At 34.5% G+C, this 19296-nt stretch overlaps 1 protein-coding gene across 3 annotated transcripts in view; it reads right to left on the reverse strand.

Annotated features, from left to right (window-relative positions):
• Positions 1 to 279: 279 nt before the first annotated feature.
• LOC140445449 (uncharacterized) overlaps positions 280 to 19296 on the reverse strand; it is a 43968-nt gene continuing 24951 nt past the window's right edge. For all 3 annotated transcript variants that reach the window (XM_072537463.1, XM_072537466.1, XM_072537464.1), the window contains exons 3-6: positions 17563 to 19225; positions 12115 to 13006; positions 6292 to 6740; positions 280 to 524 (exon numbers count right to left, since the gene is read on the reverse strand). In XM_072537463.1, coding sequence (XP_072393564.1) covers positions 452 to 524; positions 6292 to 6740; positions 12115 to 13006; positions 17563 to 19225 — 3077 coding nt within the window. In that variant the 3' untranslated portion in view covers positions 280 to 451. The remainder of the gene's footprint in view (positions 525 to 6291; positions 6741 to 12114; positions 13007 to 17562; positions 19226 to 19296) is intronic.

The following is a 19296-nucleotide window of genomic DNA, read 5'->3' on the forward strand; positions in this document are numbered from 1 at the left end:
AATTAAATTTGCTATAATGATAGACAACCAACTATAGTAAGAATGATTAATTTTACAAATTTATGTTGTCCTGGGGCGAGCCCTTAGTGCCAGTTCTCTTCATAATTTCTTATGATGCGTTACTCTTATAGTGACTGGTCATTATTTTCCAATTATTGCACAATTAAAAAATTTTCACTAATACACAATAATCAAGTACAATACATACACAATTATCTGCTATTAAAAAGTAAAAACTATTTGGTTGCATTGGTAAAATTGGTCATGAAAATAAAAAGGTACACTTTAGACAGACTGTATGTAAGATATTAACCTTATAAATTCCTATGACGATAACTCCGTTTAAAAAATATTAAAAAATTTTGTACTTGTCATTTAATTATAATGGCAATCAATTCGTACTTAGTTTCTAACAAGGATGTGTGTCCCAGAAGGCACCGTCACAAGGAATCTAGAGTTCACTTGTCACTGCTGATGTATGTTTAACTTTGATTCTGATCATGCCAGGATTCAATGCCTCGTACCTGTAAAAAATATGTAAGCAATATTAAATTTAACTTAAGTCTGTTGATATTATATGATTCTCTCAGATTGTAAGATTTTTATTTGAGGTTATTCGTAATTCTATAACCCTAAATAAAAACCATCACAAATAACTAATTATGATAGGCGGTTACTTCATAGAAATTCAACAATAAAACAAAACATAAAAAGGCGATATCACAGTACGTGTCGAGCAGTTTCTCTAATGTCTTCTGTAGGAATGACATTAGACTTATTGGTATTAGAGACTTTGCTTTTTCCCGTTCTCTTGTCCCCGGTTTAGTGATGAAAGTTACTCTAATCTTTCTCCATGCTTTAATAAAGGTTACACTACTTCTGAGTCTATTGCATATTCTGCTGTACAAAAGTTCCCGTCCCTTTTGTAATAATACATCCATTCCTGGCGATTTATAGGGCTCGCATGAGTTTATTGCCCATGCTACTTTTTCATGGTTTACAATCTTTTGACTGTCTGCCAGTTAGTTCTTGAGGACCTCTGCAGAGCCTCGTTGCCTACTGATTTCCAGTCAATTGGTGATTCAACTACTTGTGATCCAGGGAAGTGCACTCTGAGGAGCTCATGTGCCTCTTCTTATATTGGTATACTCGCTCTTGTTATTTAGGACTGAGTTAATTGGTTGTGTTTTCTCCTTTGAGAGCACCTTTAGAAGACTAGCACAAGCATGAGTGTATCTCTCTTGGTTTCTCTTATAGCTGTAGATTATTCCGTCCGTGTGGTTCTGTATTCTCCCCGGTTACTTTTGCTCTGTTGAATAGCTTTCTCGTCCTTTTCCTTAACACAGATAGTTCTTTATTTCATCACGGCGTATCCCTGGTGGAACTCCTCTCCGTTAGAGGGCCGGTCTCTTGGAATGCTGAAATGACAGCATCATTTAGATCATTCACTGTCATTTCTAGATTTATGGCATCATTTATCGTTCTTCTTATTCTCGACAAATGCTGGTCTAGAATTTCTTTATAAGCCTCCCAGTTAGTTGAACGTGGATTCAGATAAGCGACTTTTGCTACTTTCCCCCCTAAGGTATCTCTAATGTGTCTATGTTCTGCACAGAAGAACTGGCTTAGGTGTTATTAAAGTTTGGAATCAGCCTCCATTTTTAAAGCAATTATATCGAGTGGACAAATCATTTGTTGTGGCTTTAAAATTCTTATGTTGGACAGCTAGAGCTAGGTATTCAATGTATCGAAATGTTAAAGATTTTTGTTAGCCATTTTATGTCGTTATTGTCCAGAACCTTTAAGAGCTTCGAAGTGTGCTCCGCGGAGCCCCGTTGCTCCGCAAAGCCGCTGATAGGGTACCACTGGCATAATAAAATAAATACATGCGTTAAAGTGGAACCTATAATAATGTTACCTAAGATAAAAATAAACTAACACAACGAAACGACTACTCATACGTTTAAAGGCAGTACATAGCAGTAAATTTAGAAATTTAATATATTGTTAAATAAACGCCTGGCCTACTATATCGAAAAGTTACATATACGCCACCATTCACTCCCGAACTATAAGCAATCGAATGACCTCAGTTCGTCGTGCCGCTTCTCTTTGACGCGTAGTTATGAGAAAATCGTCTTGCTGCACGAAGTTTCTGGGGAATTTTAGATGGTTCGATGGTTGTATAATATAAAAGGAGGATTGTATGTCGCAGAGAATTAATTAGCTAATCGTACCAAAAAATTTACTCGCATCACGTTCACATGTTCGCTTGTGTTGTTCGTAGTGGTTGTAAAGTCTTTTATTTCATGAGTAAAGAGATTCTATTGTCTGTGTGCAGTTGTCTGTCTCCATCGGACGCGTCCCCGGTTGGTAGATAGGGGAATGCCCTAACCGGTGGGTAGGTGGGAAATAAAAATACCAACCGCGAACCAAAACAGACTAAGGTATGGCAACCCTAACAGAAGAGTCCCCGCCCTCCAGGTTGGGCTAGAGGCCAACAACCTCTTCCTGTAAAAAAATCGGTTGCCTGTAAAGTCGGTTTTACGGGCGAAGATTTTACGTGACAACGTCTTTTTCTCGGTAGAATATTTATTGATATGAATATTATTAAATTGCACAATAGGAACAAGGAATTGAATGAAAATAAGAATTGCACAAATTTTAACTATAGAAATATATTTTGTTTACTAAAACATTGTACATGTAAACTTAAACTTAACTAATTTCTATTTGAGTGATTTTGTTGAGGATAGGACGATGATAGGAGAAATATGAAATGAAAGGAAGTGTTTCTGCTGTAATGTGTCTTGAACGCCAAGAACGCTCGAGAAAGACAGAGACACAAGCACGGAAGCACGCACTGATTCAACGCGCCTAATTCTCTAGTGCTGCGCGCGCAGCGGACCGATCATGTTTGAGTGGGAGAGAGACGCAAGGCATTCGCCGGTCCGGCGGGCCTCTCTCTCGTTCGGTGACTCACTGTAACAGACGTGAGCGGGCGTTACACTTTTTCATGAATGACTCCGAGCCACAACCTAATTTAAGACGTTGTCACGTCAAAAGCATATGTTACGGAACCTCAGGAACTATTAGCTGGACGGAACTCACGACGACGACTCTGTAAACGAAAAATGGAACAGAGATTAGGAACATGAAATACCCGAACCCTGTACCGAACTGGAGCACTCAAATCTTTACTAGACATAGTGAACATGTACAAAGTTGATGTTTTAGCACTGCAGGAAATGAGGTGGACGGGAACTGGCACTCTTGACAAGTGAATCCATTCCATATATTATAGCTCTAATGAAAGGCAACACATAGGTGGGATCGGATTTATTGTAAAGCAAATAACAAAAGGCCTTATTATTGACTTTAAAGCCTACAGTCAAAGAATGAGCTATTTGCGCTTAAAAGGGAAATTCTTTAAATACAGTTTGATCAATCCACATTGCACATGCCCCAACTGAAGACACACCAGAGGAAATAAAAGAACAGTTCTTCGAATACCTAGAGCAAGCCTACACAAGATGTCCCAGAAATGACATGAAGATTGTATTAGGTGACATGATTGCAAGAATAGGACGAGAGCGAGTTTTCATGCCCACGATAGGAAAGCATAGCCTACACAACATCAGTAGCGATAATGGATTACGACTGATAAACTTAGCAGCAGCACTAAATATGACAGTCGCTAGCACCTATTTTGAACACAAGAACATATACAAGGTAACCTGGACCTCTCCTGATGGAAGAACAACGAGTCAGATTGGTCACATCTTAATAGATTTAAGCCTGGAATAGACGTAATCAACTGCAGAAGTTATAGAGGCGCAAACATAGACTCAGATCATTGCCTAGTGATCTTAACATTCAGGCCTAGAATTTCAAACAACAGTAAAGAAAATAAAATGGATAGAAAAAATGGAATGTGCAGAAGCTGAGAGAGCGACAATTACAGAAAGGTACTCGAAAAACATCACCAACAGGCTAAAGAATCAAAATGTAAATCCAGAAGGCCAGATAGATATAGACTACTACTGGACCAGAATAAAGGAAGATATAATTTATAACTATAATACATATTTAAGTTACCTATCATTTTATGTAGTTATCTAGTAATAATAATAGAAAAAAGTAAAATTTGGCAAAATAAATATTTATTTTAAATTGTTTAAACAAATTATTCGGTTAAATAAAGAATTCACAAATTAACTAATTAAATTTTTATAATCTGTGCAACGAGGTACCCCAAATTAACGAAAAAACATAAGTTTTAGTTAATTAGAACCGGAGATATTGCAACTTTTATAAATTTGAATTTATGAATTCAGTTTTTGAAATTTTGTATTTTTTTAATAAATTCGTGTAAAAATGTTAACATTTCGAATACACAAAATTAACCTTTATTATTGCACGCGTAGATGTACTCCGGTTGTGCGTCAGTCATGTTAAGATGTTAACAAGGAACAGATCATAATAGCAAATTCAGCCTACGTAGTAATTCCTAGTATACTTAGACAGAAAAAAAGCGGGATAAGAGATGGTGGATAACACAGTTGTATAGAAGCAGTTGTTGATCTCGTTCTTTAATTCAATGAGCAAGGTTGTGAAGATGAACGTTTTCAATAAATTTTCGTTTGTCCGAACATTTAGTTGTTAGGGCTCGTATAGTGGATCTGTTTTGTCAAAAGATTTAAAATTTCAAGAAACCAGTGGACGATTTCAAAATTTTGTTCGTATGTCTTCCATAGATTTTGAAATACTAATGTTCTGGTTATAAACTTATATAATATTCTGGTTATATAATATTATAAACCAGCGGCTCCAACCACTAGCAGAAAATATTATTGGGTAGTATCAGACGGGCTTCCGACGGGGAAGATAGACACTGGATCAAATATTTACAGTCAAGCAGATCTTGAGTAAATCGTGGGGACATGACATTAATGTTCACAACGTGTTTGTAGACTTCAAACAGGCGAACAAACTCTACAATATATTGGCTGAATTGGCAATATCACACAAGCTAATTAGACTCATTAAAGCCACAATTGATGAAACTCAGGCATGTGTACGAATACAAAACCACCGGACAGACTTTTTCAAATTTTAGCAGGGACTAAAGCAGGGAGATGAGCTGGCCCCAACTTTGTTTAACCTGGCACTGGAGTATGCGGTTAGGCAAATGCAAACTGGACGAGAAAACCTACTGGCCAACCGATCAGTTCAACTGGCCGCTTTTAATTAATGATGGCCGATGATTAATATACGAGTAGAACATCAACAGGAGTACAGGAAACATACACAGAGTTAAAAACAAACAAAAAGGCTAGAAAGAAGAAATACAACGATGAGAATCTCTAAAACCTTAATTCGACCAATAGCATGCTACGGCAGTGAACCATGAGTCCTGAAAGAAACATCCAAAAGCAAACTCGACACATTCGAAAGGAAAGTACTGAGGAGAATACTAGGACCTGTGAGGGAAAACGGAATCTTCAGAAGTCGATACAACAACGAGCTTTATCAACTTATAAGGAAGCACCACTGTCAGACTTCATTAGAATACAAATATTGCAATGGGCCGGACATGAGATAAGAATGGGAGAGGATAGGCTACCAAAAAGAGCACTGAATGCTAGAATGCAGGGAAAGAGACCGGTTGGAAAGCCAAGAAAGCGCTGGGAAGATACAGTAAACAGCGACGCACAAGCCCTTTTAGGAGTCCGTTTATGGAGAAGATCAGCCACAGACAAGCAAGGGTGGAGGCAAAAAATAAAGGAGGCCAAGGGTCAATTTGGGATGTAGAAGAAGAATGTTCTGGTTAAAGAGCGACTAGCTATACTCTATCTTTCTTAGCAACCAAAGATTCGTATACAAGTATGGAATATCTTTTTAAAGTTATTTGTGGATATATCATGGTTATACGTAATGAAATTTTTTCAAATTTAACAAATTTTGACCACCCTTCATTACGAATCTACAAGGAACTAGACAATACGTGCATTTTCCTATTCCAATAGTTTTGACTCCTCTCTGCACTTGCAGTCTACCAAAGTCTCGATGCCTTGTATAGTATAATAGTTAATTGATAATGTACAATTGTCCGCAGTACGACCGGTTGACAACAGACGGATTCAGATAAAAAAAGACTTTGTATTGTTAAAGAATATGCGTATTAAGCTAAGGATCTTCCTCACTCGACACAACTCAGTATAATTTAGTTATAAGTTATATAAGTTAGAAATAAAAGCACATTTTAATAAAAAAAACAAATGTACTTACTTAATATTTCTGCTCGCAAGTCTTGCTGTCACAGCAGGTTTAATTTTGGACACGTTATTTTTACTTCTATTACCTCTTCCAGTAATAATTTGCAAATACTCGGTTTTTTTAGTCTTGCTATGTCTGAGCAAATTAATATTTCTATCTAGAAACAAATCCAAGGCAGGAATAGCTTCTTTAACAAACAGATAATGCAAGTCAAGCGTGAAAAAATCTTGCAACGTTTTCGCATGCTCGTCTAAAAATGCTGTAGCTGCCATATTATTTGCTCTGTCATAGTATATTGTTTGAAGAGATGCAAGACCAGAATAAAATTGAGCCACTTCTCTCATACCTCTTGCATGATATTGATTTGCTTTTTGGTATAAGTCGTTTCTTTTATTAAGATATCTAGCGGCTTCTTGTCGGTAACTTTCTGCTTCTATACGTTCGTCAGAATCTCCATATACCTATTGAAAAAAATATAGTTTATAAAATATAGTACTTAAGAACTAATATAATACAGTTCTATAGTGCGACCACAACAATGCAATTGGCTATAGTTTCCAATTATCGATATTAACTTATTTATTTATATTAATATATTAAGCTGATTATCATATTGTCAGCAGAAAATCAATCAGCAGAAAAAAACCAAATGTATGACATCTAAATATCCACTACGATGTAAAATCGAAATTGATGGGAAAATAATAAAGCAGGAAGCAAGGTTTAGATATCTGGGAATAGATATAACTAGTTACGGAGATGTTGAAGAAGAAGTACGACAACAAAGCTTAAAAGCAAGTAAAGGGGCCGGAACGCTTAATGACCCAATCTGGAAGAACAAGCACCTAAGACAAGACACAAAAACAAGAATCTATAAAGCAGCAATTAGACCTATATTAACATACACGACGGAGAAAAGACCATCTAAAACGAGACGACTACTAGAAACAACAGAGATGAAAATACTCCGACGAATATCAGGAAAAAGTCTGTTGGATAGGGAGAGAAGCGAAAACATAAGAGCATGCAATATAGAAGACATAAATAGATGGGTGACAATGGGAGTTATTAGAATGGCAGAGAATAGGATAGTACGAATAGCACGAGATAGGTCACCAAATGGAAGAAGAAGTATTGGCAGACCAAGAACAAGATGTTGCGATGATTTAAACAATTAAGGAGGCTAATATTACAATACAAGAAGGAAGAAGAAGAAAAATAATATATTAAGCCTTTCACACCCTCGGGTCATAATTATGCATAGTTATTTCAGCTAGCTCCATCTTTAAGAAATATTGAATACTAATGTGAGAAACTTACGTAGATCACTTGTAGAAGCCTTTATTTTAAAACTGAATCATAATCGCGACGCAACAGTGGTTGTAACGAGAACTTATTTTATTGTTTATTTGCAATTGCGGACGTTCGAAAACTTCCCCATGGTAAGTAAATAAAAATCCAAGAAAATCCGTTTGCTTTTATATAATTTTTAACATTTTATAATTTCATTGTGTAGTAAAACGATAAAAGAATTTATGGTCATATGCATTTTGTAGAAAAAAAAAATATTTATACCAATAAAAAATCGGTTTTTATTTGTTGGACATAATTATGAATATATATAATTTAATTTTTTTGAGCTAGGTGCAATAAATATACATGCACATATTTTTTAAAAAATATGTATTTTCGTTTTTTTTACATAATTTTTATTTTAAATGTGGGTTTTAGTAGGTGATTTACTAAAGTCTATGTAAATATTTTTATTTTCAGAGAGAAAATACGATCCAGAAAATTAAAAGACGCTATTTTAATGGAATTACTGGATACCGTTTCCGATATTGAACTTAGTGACGAGGAATTTATTCCAGAAATATTCTCAAGTAAAATAAAAGTTCGTGTAGGTTTCGATAAATTGGGACCTACGCTTGATGAGTTATCTGAGTCATACTATAATGAGGAGAAAGATAAAGCTGACGTTTCAGAGCCCTCTTCAGGCAAGAAAAAAGAAGTTGGTATAAGGGCTGATCACACAGGGCCCACCAAGATTCAAATCCCTGAGTCACACGAAGATGACGAGAACGAATCTGGGCCATAAGAGGCTGATGAGAACGATTTACCATTTGGTGGACCATCTACTTCAAAAGAAGACAATTTTAGCTTTGTAACAATCAAAAAATCTGTAAGATGGCGTAAGAAACATTTTGAACCTCCAGATTTGGTTTGAAATAAGGAACAACAACCTATTCCTACAACGCCCCCAAGTGAAGAGCCTCATGATCCTTTATATTTTTTTTCTAAATATATAGACGAACAGCAGTTTGACCAGACGGCCACTTTTATCAATATGTATGCTTTTCATAACGAAAAAACTCAGTTCAAAAATACATGCGCAGATGAAATTACAAGTTTAATTGGTTTACACATTTATTTCCGGTTGCCTAAAATTTCCAGCAGTTTGTTTATATTGGCACAAAAATTTGCATATCAATATATTTAGTGAAACAATGGCAAGAGACAGATTTTTTTAACTTCGATCAAATTTATATTGTGTAAATACTTTGACAATCTCCAATAACTGTACCGATACGTTCTATAGAGTACGTCCTTTGTATGATGGTATCAGGTAACGATGTTTAGAGTTAAAGTTAGAAGTTTGTCTGTAATTCAATACTCAAAGGGTAAACCTACACCCTGGGGAGTAAAAATTTTTGTTCTAAGCGGAAAATCTTCTATCGCTTATGATTTTGTTTTATATCAAGGCACTTCTACTGGCTTAGATGCTCATCTGCAGAAACGGTTTGGATGTGGTGCTACAATAATTCTTCATCTTACATAAAGAATAAATAATGAAGGGCACAAACAAGGATAATTACTTTTCCTCGTATCAACTTCAAGTCTTAAAATCAAAAAAAATTAGCAGCTGGAATATTCTACTACGTAGATAAACTCCTAACATTATTTTCTCTATTGTTCTTTCCGCAACTTGTAGTTTACTCACCGTCGTTCTCGCGAGTGTGAGGGTCTCTGCACCATAGGTGATCACTGGTAAAATGCACTGATTAAATCCCTTTCTTTTTAGACACAATGGAATTTGACCTAAAAATATCCTTTATCTTTTCAAATTCAGCCTAAGCTACGTTAATTCTTGTCTTCAGCTCAATTGTTTGGTTGTCTAGACTTATTCTAATCGCATAGCCCAAACACTTGTAGGAGTCAACTGGCTCGATGTTACTATGTTCAACTGAGATATTTTTGCTGTGGACTAAATTGGTTATAAATTGTGTTTTTGAGAAATTTATTTTAAGACACAATCTTTGTGGCAGTATGGAGCTTTTGGAGAATTATTTGGGATCAAAGTTGTCCCAAAATGAGGACAATGTCATCTACAAACTTATGATTATCTAAAAAAAAAATTAACTACACTGATGCACTTCGCGTTCCAATCTACTGTTTTACAGGCGTGTTCATTGCGTTAGAGTATGGAGCATTTCACTAAGTTAACCGTGTCAAATGCATTTTTAAAGTCAACAACACGTTTTTTTAATTACTAGATGGTTTGCATTTGTTCCGTATACAGCTCTAAATCCTGCTTGCTCACAAGGTTGGTAGAACTCTAGTTTTGGTGTCAATATATAAGTTATCTTCATAAACAACTTACACATGTGAGATAACAAGCTAATAGGTCTATAGTTCTTCAGTTCGGTTATATCTCCCTTTTTATACATGGCTACTATAACAGTATTATTCTACACAGACGGTGTAACTTTGGCATTGGCTAAAACATTGGTTATATAATTGTGCCAATGCTTTTAATACTGTCTTTCTGCCTGCTTTAACTGCCTCAATAAAGATTTGGTCATCACCAGCTGCTTTATTATTTTTCATTCAATGATTTTGAGACTTCAATTGCTATTTCTGGAATGTCTTCTGAACCCACATTTTGGATTTTAATTATTATTTTTATATGGGATTAAGCCACAACGACACGCGGCAACTTTTACTGTTGTCAGCAACACTAAAAGATCCTAAAGATGGGCATTTCAGGTTATGTTCCACTAAATGTGATCTCATAGTCAAAACAAAACAACTAGGAAATTCCAAGGTAAGAAGGAAAACTAACTTCAATGTTGATTTTGAAGTAGGAAAAAGTATTATTAAGCCTGAGAACAATTGTCAACTTTGAATCCAAAACCTGTGAAGGAAGGTGTAAATTGTAAAAAAAATGAAATTAAAGGACTTCAATACACTTCTGACAAAACATTTGACCAAGGAATGCAAACATAACCAGGATCTCACTTTCTTTAAAAAACTTTTTGACCAACAGAAAGCTCTTTCTAATCCTTGAGACGACGAATCAGACATTGGTGAGATCGATGATGCTGGAGAAGAGTTAGCTATATCAACATGGAAATTTAATAGATTTAAACTGAAATAATGTACACATTTTATTTGTATATATTTCTGAAACATTTTTGTTTCATTAAACATAAATTCTTAAAATGATCTCTCTCACTTTATTTTAAAATTTCTCTCCCATATAGTGCAGTAAAACTCGTTTAATCCAGTATCCATCCATCCATCCAATGGCGCTACAGCCCAAATCGGGCCTTGGCCTCCTTCAACAGGCTTCTCCAACCATCTCTATTTACCGCTGTTCTTTTCCATGAACGCGTTCCCAGGCAGTTCCTGGCATCGTCATCGACTTCATCTTCCCATCTCTTTTTAGGTCTTCCAACAGGTCTTTTTCCCTGCATTCTTGCATTTAATAATTTTCTGGGGATTCTATTCTCATGCATGCGGACCACGTGCCCTGCCCATCGTAATCTCTGCAGTTTAGTATGTTGTGCTAGAGTTGGTTCGCTATATTGCTCGTATATTTCTCTATTGTACCTAATTCGCCAGTTGTTGTTTTCACTTATTGGGCCCAGGATCCTACGTAATATTTTTCTTTCAAACACATCTAATGCATTGGCAAGTTTAATCCAGTATACTGTAGCAAAACTCGTTATGTCCAAAATAAACCCCCTCTTAAAATCCCTAAATGTTAACATATATTTTTTAGGTCACTGGACATAAATTATAATATACAAACATTTAGTAAAAATGTGAAAGGAGCTTTCAATATACATTACTTTTTATTCTACAGTTTTTTTTATGTTTCTGAAAATTTTGAAAAATGGACATAACGAGTTTTGCAACTGGGCGACTCATTTGTTTTTGAAGTTTCGACTTCCACTCCGGAAATCATTTTCAAAAATTAAAATTAAAATAAGGGTATATATATACACTGATTTGTTGTGTAGTTTTGGTAATAATAACTTATAACTTACTGATGCTACTTGAGGGTTCTATCTCGCCTTGATATAAGAGCCTTGAGTATACCAGGGCTACATAAAAGGTCTATCGGGGGTTAGCAAAGAACTTATATCCTGCCTGATATTGAAAATGTAACACCCAGTAAAGATGGATATATCTTAATAATTTTAGGGTATTTTATAAATACATACAATAATTCTCAAATCTCAACCTCCAAAGCGAGTATGGCCTTCATCAAAAAAACTTAAATACTAAGGGGTATCGTGTGATTTTTAATTTTATAGATTATTCATTTATCTTTTCAAAATCATCTTGTAATTTTATTTTGTATGACCATTGATGCAAAGAATCTCAACGCATAGCTAAATGCAAATTAGAGTTAGTCCAAACACCTACAAACCTTTCTGTGTAAAAAGGAAACCAAATGATCCAGGGATAAAGCCCCGGAAATATACTCGTGAATTAACACACCAAATATTATAGACATTACCTAGTTGATATGTCGTGTATGCTTACCTCTACTGAATGTTTTCTTTGAGCTTCCTTCATTTCTTCTAAAACATCGTCATTTATAGGAGGTTCCTTGATACTTGAATTAATCATATCTGCAGTGAACCCTGTGGAAGCCATGAGTGTTTCTACAGTATCAGTATACTTATTGTCGTGGGCGTGTAGTACTTCCAAGAGAGTATCTTGAGGAATTGTAGGAAAAATGCTTGCCAATTTTTGTTTGGTCAGTTTTTCAGCCAGTGTGTCTGGACTGAAGTTCTTCCATTGATCTATTTCTGTTTGATAAACTCTTTGTGCGTTTCTTTGATCTGTCATGATTTCTTTCAAATTCGGTGTCGGCGTTGGCTTGCTACCATCTAATTCTTTCTGTTCTTTAGCTTGTAATTTTCGAGCAAACTCTTCGTCTTCTTTTATCAAAGTGTCCATAATATGCTCCTGATTTTCCATTTGTTGATAGACACTTTCTATATAAAAAGTATACAGCTGCCTTGCTAAATTAACGGGCATTTGGACAACTGGTAGGAATCCTTTCGGGTAATGAATGTTGGGATCCGCGAATTTTTGTTCTAATTGAGAAACTAAACCATCACCTAAATTTATTTCGATCATCTCGTCTATCACTAATTTATCACAAGAGCTTTCAACACCAACTATATCAATATCCTCATCGGAATCGATAAGAACAGTTTCGTTTGAGTTAAGCACAGAGCTGCTACTGCGTGATTTTTCTGGTTTGTAGTTTTGAATTTCACTCGTGGATGGGTTCATATCCTCAATGAAATTATTTTTGGTTTTGTACTGCTTCACTTTACGCAAATGTTTGGAGTAGTGCTCACTACCTATATCAATTTTGCTCTCTACTATTTTTTTAATCTTCTTTTTATCTTCTTCAGATGTTCTAAGGCAGAAAAATATATTAATTAGTACAGTGTCAATGAAAATAAAGAAACTAAAAAAATGTCAAACAATACGTTGTGCCAATACCAAAATGTTCGAAAGTAGTCAATCGAAAAAGTATATAAAAGGCATCTGCTAATTCTGATACAAGATAAATCCAGGTTAAATGTCCCAGTTACCGTATTTCAGCAAGTGGACATGTAGCAGTATCGGTGGGGTTTCTTCAGTTGTGGCTAGAAAATGTGAATGACGAAGATAAAGCGATTTATCTCTTCAAATAAACGGTTACTTCATCAAAGAAAGGTAAGTTTAGCTTTCATCGTACACTCTTGTAATATAAAAACAAATAAAAGCCAATTTAAAATGTATTTAAAAGAGATTTTTTACGAAATATTTAATCAATGTTGTTAAAATAAATGTCAAATAATGTGAACCATAGGTTGCAATTATATTTGTTTTTGTTTAACAATAAAACACTAAAAACTTTTTGTTTTCAACACAATAATTTATTATCACTACAGCGGTTTCGGCAGAGTGATGTATCTTTATTACGCGTCTCCACTTTTAATTGAATGAGTTGAGGAGGAGAGAGCTGTTTGTCTCAAGTTGGTCATTCAGAACTATATTTGTATTTTTTATTTATTAATTTTTTATATAAAATATCCTATCTGTAACAAAAATACTGAAACTAAATAATACTTCAAGTTGAAGGTCACTCATCTTCGATCCATAACATACTCAGTTAAAGAGTGCTTAAATCTTACAGATTTTATATCCACTAAATCATAAGATTGTTTAGAGTCGTCTCCCAGTATCTGAATTTTGTTTACAGGAGAGAATTCACCTTAGTTTGTGTGATACTGTTTTATAGAAAAAAAAGACTTAATAAATCAGAACAGTCAGTGGTATGGTCAAGTAGTTTGTAGCATTTTTGTTTCACCCTGTATATCATAAAAACCGAAAAGATTCTTAATCTTTTTGCATTTCTGAGATCGATAATCTAAACATTTTGGAGTCTGTTTATAATAGGCAAAAGTAAGATGTTGATTTTCAAAGCAGCGAGTTATGTAATAGATAAATACAAGTTCACTTAAAAATCTTTCCGCTTATGCTGGGGAAAAATGATTTTTGTCATGACTTCAATTCTCGTTCCGAAGATCAATCTCGAGGTCCGAATTTTGTCATAGAGGACTTTGGTTTCAACTGCCGTCAGGGTACGATGGAGTACGTGGAGTCCCACTCAGGCCGGTTTTTAGTTTGTTTTGTCGCAATTGGTCACGTAGCCAGTAAGAAAGACGTGAAAATCGGTAATGTAGTGCAGTACTACGAATATAGGTACAACAGTTAAACAAAGATAAAATAAAGTGATTTTTTTAAGTGAAGTTTTAATTCAAATGAAAATTAGACAGCAAAGTTTACAACAATATTATGTAAGTTGAAAATAATTTTAAAACTTGTCTGAATGTTGGAGATAAGATCGCTAAATGTCTTATTTCTGGTCAACTGAAGAAATACATATTTAACTTACACGTTAACTTTTATTGCTTGCATATCTAGTGCAGTGCAGTGCAAAATTTTTCTATAAGGTATGCACTTTTAATTTTTTCTGGTATCCCGTAATAATCTTTGTTTGTATTGCCTATATTATGATAGTATGCTATAACGGAGATAATGCCTAAGTATTTTTGCTAAATTTTACTATTTGAGTCCATTTTGCAATTTACCCATGTATAAAGGCATTCCACCTAATTTTAGGACTATTTACTTAATACCTGATTTATCTAAATTTGTATTTTTGTCTTTTTGCTATCTGCTTTATTTTATTTATGGTTGCTTGGCTAATTTGTTAACATTCCATAATACGTTTATCTGGTTGAACCTTTGGGTAATAAAAATTGTTAATTTATAGCCATTATTTGTTTAATGCTCTTCTAAAATCTTCTTTTCTGCTGGTAACTAATAAGACGGTGAATCTGATAGAAATTAGAGAGATATTATAAGGTAAGTGGGTTTGTTTTTTTTTTACTATGTATGCATAATGGTTTTTTTAGAGGTTTGGTCTATTTTTTTATCCTTCTTAAACAAACCATCTCATAGGTCAAGTATCGCGTTTTCCTCGGTCCTCGACAAAGGACTAGGTGGAGCCCTTTATTATTTCCCCCCTTTCGTTTAGTACCAAATTCTGTCATTTTCCTAGGTACATTTCAATTCCCCCAAATGTTTTAAATATACCCCCTTTCCAAATCTATTGACCCACGTCCCAAAGCTCACCGTTGTTTCGTTAAAAACCGGTTTGCAAGGTAAACTAACTTGCACCTGGATTTTCTTCTTATCTTTCCATCCCCCACGTCCCATCCAGACAAGTTACAAGTTTATAGAGAAAAACTAGATCACATTTAGTTCTGTAGTTTTCAAGGGAACTGATATTTAGTCTTGACCTTAGTTCCACCAAAGACATGTTCTTTAAGTTTAATATACATAGTAGGGGAGGCTGGGATGCTAAATTTGCAGTTACCAAAGTGTCATGGGGACCTAATGGATTGTGAAGATTTTAGTAAGGAGGTGAGAATGTACAGGGTGTCCCAAATTACTATGTTTTGTAGGGTATATCGAAAACTAAATGAGATAGAAAAAAAGTAGTTAAGATGTCTTCTTTTTTCATTATAGGAACGACTGCCCATTCAAATCATCAATAGCTAACCATATTAGCGAGGTACAAGGCGATTATTGAAAAATGTCGAAAACGACAAGGTTATATATCTTCTTTAATAAGAAAAATTTTGACAAACTTTATTGGAACTTTTGTTAGATATATTATGAAAAAACTCACTGGCGCACATTTTTTTTAAAGGGACTCACAAGGGAGATGTAATACCAAATATTTTTTTTATACGGGACACCCTATATATTTTGACATTTTTCGTTTAAATTTTGAATTCATAGTGTAAGGGTGGCGCGACAAAGTGAGAGATAGAGAAAGAGTGAGAAGGAAAAAGAGACGCGGAGTGGGAAATACAGTTCTCAGCAGGTGTACGCTACACACATAAATTATAGTTTTAGCTACATGAAAATTGTTAGATTATATTATATATATATATATATATATATATATATATATATATATATACATATATATATATATATATATATATATATATATATATATATATATACAAAACCAAGTTTATTAGGGCTGCAGTCAGAAGGTTGGCCGAGATGTTAGAGAAACACTCTTTTGTATTCATGATATGGAAAGAAAAGTATTTACTCGCAATCCTTTAAGATTATTTAATCTTAAATGATGTTGTGTTTATTCGACCGATTTCTGAGTTTACGAGTCCATCATTAGACCCATGAAACTAAAAAAGGATTACATATAAGTGGCATATCAACATATTGCTGTTTTAGTTAGTTGAGCTACCATAAAATCCTTCAAGGACCAGTTATCTATTTTTAAAGAATGTAATTTTTCAACCTTCTGTTGACTATTGGTATTAGTTAACGGTGCCTCCACTGTTGTCAGACAGTGAAGTGACTAGTGAGTGTAGTAGTGTCTGGGGGCCCGGGAGACTGAGACCTCGGAAGTCCTGAAGAAAACATCAGAGAGGATGTCGAAAGCTCAGCTCAATGGATATTGACGCGGTTCAACCAGAAAGACTGGTGAGTTTAATATTATTAATTTTTATAATAGTATTAATCTTAGCTCTAGGTTTAATTGTACTAACCGCGGAAGTCTTTCCGAATATATATATATATATATATATATATATATATATATATATATATATATATATATATATATATATATATATATATATATATATATATATATATATATGGAAAAGGATAATGCGAGTGAATAATAAAAGTATATCGATGGAAGGCAACTGTATATACGTATTTCTGCCTATTGGTCGTCTTCAGTACGGTGCAGCCAAGTTAGAAAAGGAGCATGTTAACTTGGGAAAGGATTACTACAGGATTACTTCATTGGATTTGAAATTTCCGCTTGAGCTATATGTGGGTTTAATATGTTTCAGTTGTTTTCCGGGTTTGACTCCGAGTTACTCCACCTGTTAATGGACTCCGAGTTTTGGTTTTTTGAAAAATCATATATATATATATATATATATATATATATATATATATATATATATATATATATATATATATATATATATATATAATAGATTAATCTTAACCTAAAACCGGACAAGTGTATTAAAATAAATTGAAGACAGCTACAGTTTCAGGGACGACAATCCAAAGAAGCATAATATAATATAACTGTTTGTATGGGAAAATAAAATTGTTGCCTTTACTATTTTCCTTACAATTTCATATTTTTTATTTCCTTTAATGAATTAAAAAAAAGAAAAAAAATTTCTCCCCGGTGAAGAATCCATTCCCGGTCCCCCGCGTGACACTGCACTACTCCAACGCGAAATTGTTAATAGCGCGAAATTTAAATAATCGTTAAATTTTGTTGTTCCCAAGTTATAGGGCGACATAGGGAAATAGTTATTCAATTTTATAATAGATAAAAAAAATACTTACTCGTTTCCAAACTTCCTTGATTTTCTTTTTACAGAATTATCCTGTATAGATACAGTCATACTAATTTCAATCGCTTTAGTTTCAGGCTCATTTCTAACGTCTTCATCTTCTATAAGGTTCGCTTGTTCTTTATTTTCCAATAAGAATTCAATAGTCCAATCTATATCTCCTTTACATTTGTTGTACCAATAATTCAAGTGACTTTTAGGTATACCAGGAAACAAGCTTTCAAGCTCTATCATATGGTTCTCATAATCTTCATAAAAATCTGCAGTCATACAACCTTTATCAAGAGTTAATTTTTGGGAAATCTGTGGTTCCCTCAGGGGAGTTAAACGGTTGATATCTCGATTTACGGTTTCAACAATTTTGAAGGTATCTCCGTAACTCCCCGGAAGGATAGCATCATTTCTTACCAGGCGGAAATAATCGTCTTCAATGGAAGTCCAGTTATCACAAGTTTCTATTTTAGTTTCTGCAGAGCTTGGGAGGGGAAACATTTTAGAGGTAAATATATCTCGAACGGGAGTAACAATGCCCCAAGATTTTAAAGAATGCTCGCTGACTCCCCATTGCGAGTAGAGATCATTGTCATTTTTGGACGGCTCAGTTTCTTCATCACTGCTTATAACAAATATATCTTTTTCATTGGAATTGCAGTTTGTAGACCACGCACAGCTCGATGCTGCACCGTTAAAATCGGCGTAAAACTGTTTATTGCTTTCATCTTCGTCATCATCAAAATTCATGAGGTTTACAGTTTCAATATGTTCGCTACCATTTGGTATCTGTTCTGTTTTGGTCCAATTTTCAACCGGTTTTGCCTCTACAGCGGATAGAGGAGGATATAATCTTAATTGCGGGGGTTTTTGGAAAGTATAAACTAGGTTATATGCACTTAAAAGTTTTTCGGCAGTTATATTTTTTTCGTATCGATCTATCATTTCCTTAATTTTTTGCCTCGGTACTCCGTGGATATTCCGTTTCGACAGCTCTTTATCGTTAAAGCACCAATGGGTATCTGGTTCTAATATCTCTATAATATAGCCAAAATCCATCGCCATGGTAGCGTAGGCTTTCATTTCCCACATTTGAGTGTTGGTGTTATCAATGATAATAGGACTGAAACCTCTACTTACTTTTTCAAATGTTCTTTGCTGATTCCAGTTATGAGCATCTTCAATTTTGTGCACATCATATTCATAATTACCTCTGGGATTTTGACAGAAATAGTCGTCGCTACTCATAATATGAAACTGGTAGTTTCTGTCAAAACCTACAGTCTGTTCAAGAATTTTTTTGCCTAAGAACGATTTTCCCGATCCTGGTATACCTCTTAAAATTACTAAAACTCTATATCCTTTATTAATATTGTTAATAGTTCGTTCAAAGTCTAAAGCTTTTCGTGATTTCTTGGTTGCAAGAGAAGTGCAGCTGGAAGAAGAACTTAGAGGAGTTGAATATCCGCTAGCAGCACTAGCAAGACCGTTGCTATAACTTGTACTTCTAGATTCACTCAACACTGCAGTACTATAACTGGTACAATTTGGCTGCGCCACTTCCGATTTCTCTATCTTCTTCTTCTTCATCTCCTTGTCTTCTTTTATCTGAGGTTTATCGTTGGGGGTATGCATTTCTATTAGCTTTATTGAAGATTGTACAACTGAAATAAAAGAAGTTATTTTAATAACATCTATAGATAAATAAATAAATAATTAAAAAGGATTAACCAAC

The sequence above is a fragment of the Diabrotica undecimpunctata genome, chromosome 7, assembly GCF_040954645.1.
Source record: "Diabrotica undecimpunctata isolate CICGRU chromosome 7, icDiaUnde3, whole genome shotgun sequence".
NCBI lineage: Eukaryota > Metazoa > Arthropoda > Insecta > Coleoptera > Chrysomelidae > Diabrotica > Diabrotica undecimpunctata.